This window comes from Galeopterus variegatus, unplaced genomic scaffold (assembly GCF_000696425.1).
Source record: "Galeopterus variegatus unplaced genomic scaffold, G_variegatus-3.0.2 Scaffold3218, whole genome shotgun sequence".
Lineage (NCBI taxonomy): Eukaryota > Metazoa > Chordata > Mammalia > Dermoptera > Cynocephalidae > Galeopterus > Galeopterus variegatus.
This window is the reverse complement of record NW_007729329.1, coordinates 187,230-189,860: the sequence shown is the minus strand read 5'-3', so window position 1 is coordinate 189,860 and position 2,631 is coordinate 187,230. Positions and strand designations below refer to the sequence as shown.

Genomic DNA, 2,631 nt, shown 5'->3' with positions numbered 1-2,631 from the left:
TGACCCACAATTCTCCGTGCAGACTGTTACTCCCTTTTTCTAGGGTCCGATCAGTTGTCAATGTGTGAGATTAGGGTGCCCTAGAACACACAGGAGCCTTAGGGGCAGGCCATCCCAACTGAATTTGGGGAATAGTGATTGTGTTTTCCAAACCTCAGATTATAAACACGATCTGAAAATCACCAATCTACATGGAAACACTCTAGCACATTGAAAATGGGACAGTCCCAGAAGTTGAGGACATATGTTTGTTGCAGGTGTAAGCTAAGGTGATGTCTGAAGGTGGAAGTGACAGAAACAAACCAACTCCTCTTTTCTAGGCATTTAATCATCTCCACATCTCTGCCCAAGCCAGCTCTGCCAGTTGCTGGACTTAGACCACGCCACAGACAAGGCCAGTAGCCAAGGACTGAGTCTCAGAAGGATGACACAGCGACCCTTTTGTGGAGCTTCTTCCCGTTTCCCCAGCCCATCCTCCTCCTTTCTCCTTGGCTCTGTCCTTGAACCAGAGGTTAAGTAAAGGGCCTCTCTTGCCCCTTCCTGAAGTCCCCTCCTCTACTTTGATACCCTGATGGCTCCATGCAGCACCCAGCCCCTCTGCCCCACTCACCGGCCGACAGCCGTCCTCACAGGGCTTCTGAGAGCACTGGGCCACACGCAGGCCCATCACAGCGTCCTCCATGTCGGTGCAGGTGCACACGTCACAGCCCTCCTCCCAGAACTGGCCCACAGGGTAGATGGTACCTCGGTGGACACACACCTAGAGACACAAGGTTCCCATGAGTGCACTCATGCGGCTCATTTAAACAAGTGGTTAGTAAGCACCTACTGTGTGGAAGCGGTTCTAGGCACTGCAAATGCAGCAATAAATAAGACCAGTGAGGTCTCCGCCCGCCTGGAGAAATGCTTATAAAGTAGGTTTTGTCCTCTTCCCCTCCCTGCCCACCAGCCTTAGAAAAGCTGTCCCCAGTCTACCCTGGAGGTGGCCCCTGTGAGTCCTTCATGGTCCGCAGGCTCGGGCGTAACACCCTGGCTGCCTTGGTCTCATTTCATCACCCTCTTCACTGCGTTTAACTCCTTCCCATGTCACACAAAAATGGTACCCAAATTCTCAGACCCAGTAATGTCCTTGGACTTGGAACTCGTCCACATCTAGCCCTCTGCCCCTTAGGAGTGGACTGAAGGTGAAGGAAGATTGGGCAGGGGCTATGAATGTCTGTCCCCTTGAGCCCACCAATGACAAGGAACTTAACAACCGAAGACTCTGGGGCATAGGGGATGGGATATGTTTGACAGTCAAGGGATCCTAATTGGAAGAACCACAGGCCATGGAAGAGATGCAGGAAATGAGAGTACGAGGTTGTTTGGAACCGGAATATGTAAAGCCTGGGATGTGTGCCATACCCAATGCTCAGACTTTATTTTGTAGGAATGAGATGCTGAGGAAGTTGTTGATCAGGAGACTTAATGACAGTTCTGAAATTAATCTCAAGAATGCCCTCCAAAGCTACACAGAACAGATCTTCACCCTCATTCACATAATAGCAGGACAAGTATTTTTAAATCATTATCCGACATCTGCTCAGTCTTCTAGCTTCTGTATAATAAACTTCCTGAATAAGACCCTTTGTTATTCTATTGAGACGCCTGCCAAAAATGTTACCACCCCATTGAGAAGAATTTAGCAATATCTAGCAAAAGTAGGTGTGTATTTGTCATTTGACCCAGAATCTTCTAAGAATCTTTCCCAAAGACACATGGGCAAAAACACAAAATAACAGAGGCACAAGGCTACATGTTATACATTCTTAGTTATAGCAAAAGACTGAAGCAACACAAACGCCCATCGATAGGGGATTGTTGAAAAAACTAAGGTGCGCCATACAATGGAGCACTGTGCAGCTGTAACAGGGGCTACGGCAGGTCTCGTACCAGAACAAGCTCCATCATCTATTGTTAAATAAAGAAAAAATTAAAACAAAATTTAATATGCCACCCTTTCTGTGATAAATAGAAAGAAATACAAATATGTAAGATTCAACTATATTTTCAAAAAGAAAAAATGGAAAGATGCCAAAAACTAATGAAAATTGTAAATTATGGGGGAAAGCAAGGAACAAGGTGGAGGAAACAGGGATAGAAGAAGTAAGACTTCTGGGAATGTGTCTTGTTCTATAATTTGGCCTTTAGAATCATTTAAGTGTTTTACACAATAAACATATTAAATCAAAAAGGAAATAAAAAGCAACCCCTAAAAATGGAAAACAAATTGAAATGTCTGACTAATGGGATTATCAAGCCAGGGGCACAATCACACAAGGAAAATAATTATTTCAAATGACTTTAAAACCCAGTCTTTCAACACTATATACCTAATGGGTTATATTCTCAGGACAAGAAGAATTGTGAAGAAATTTTAAAACACTTTCAGTAGTCTTAAATTATTAGTAGTGATACTGGTACTGTTATTTTTTAAACTGTTACAGGCATATTGTAAGATAAAGCAAACAAGTAATTATATTATGTTTAGAAACAAAGATTTTCAACTTAGAGTAAAAGTGATGCAAGTAGGGGCCGGCCCGGTGGCGCACTGGATAGTGCGCCGCTTGGGAAGCGCGCGGCGCTCCCGCC

General features: G+C 44.5%; 1 protein-coding gene across 1 annotated transcript in view; it reads right to left on the bottom strand.

Moving 5' to 3' along the window:
• VWF (von Willebrand factor) overlaps window positions 1-2,631 on the bottom strand; it is a 147,543-nt gene that overhangs the window by 28,484 nt on the left and 116,428 nt on the right. Inside the window, exon 40 of the mRNA XM_008584313.1 lies at window positions 611-760. Within this exon, the coding sequence (XP_008582535.1) occupies window positions 611-760 (150 nt within the window). The remainder of the gene's footprint in view (window positions 1-610; window positions 761-2,631) is intronic.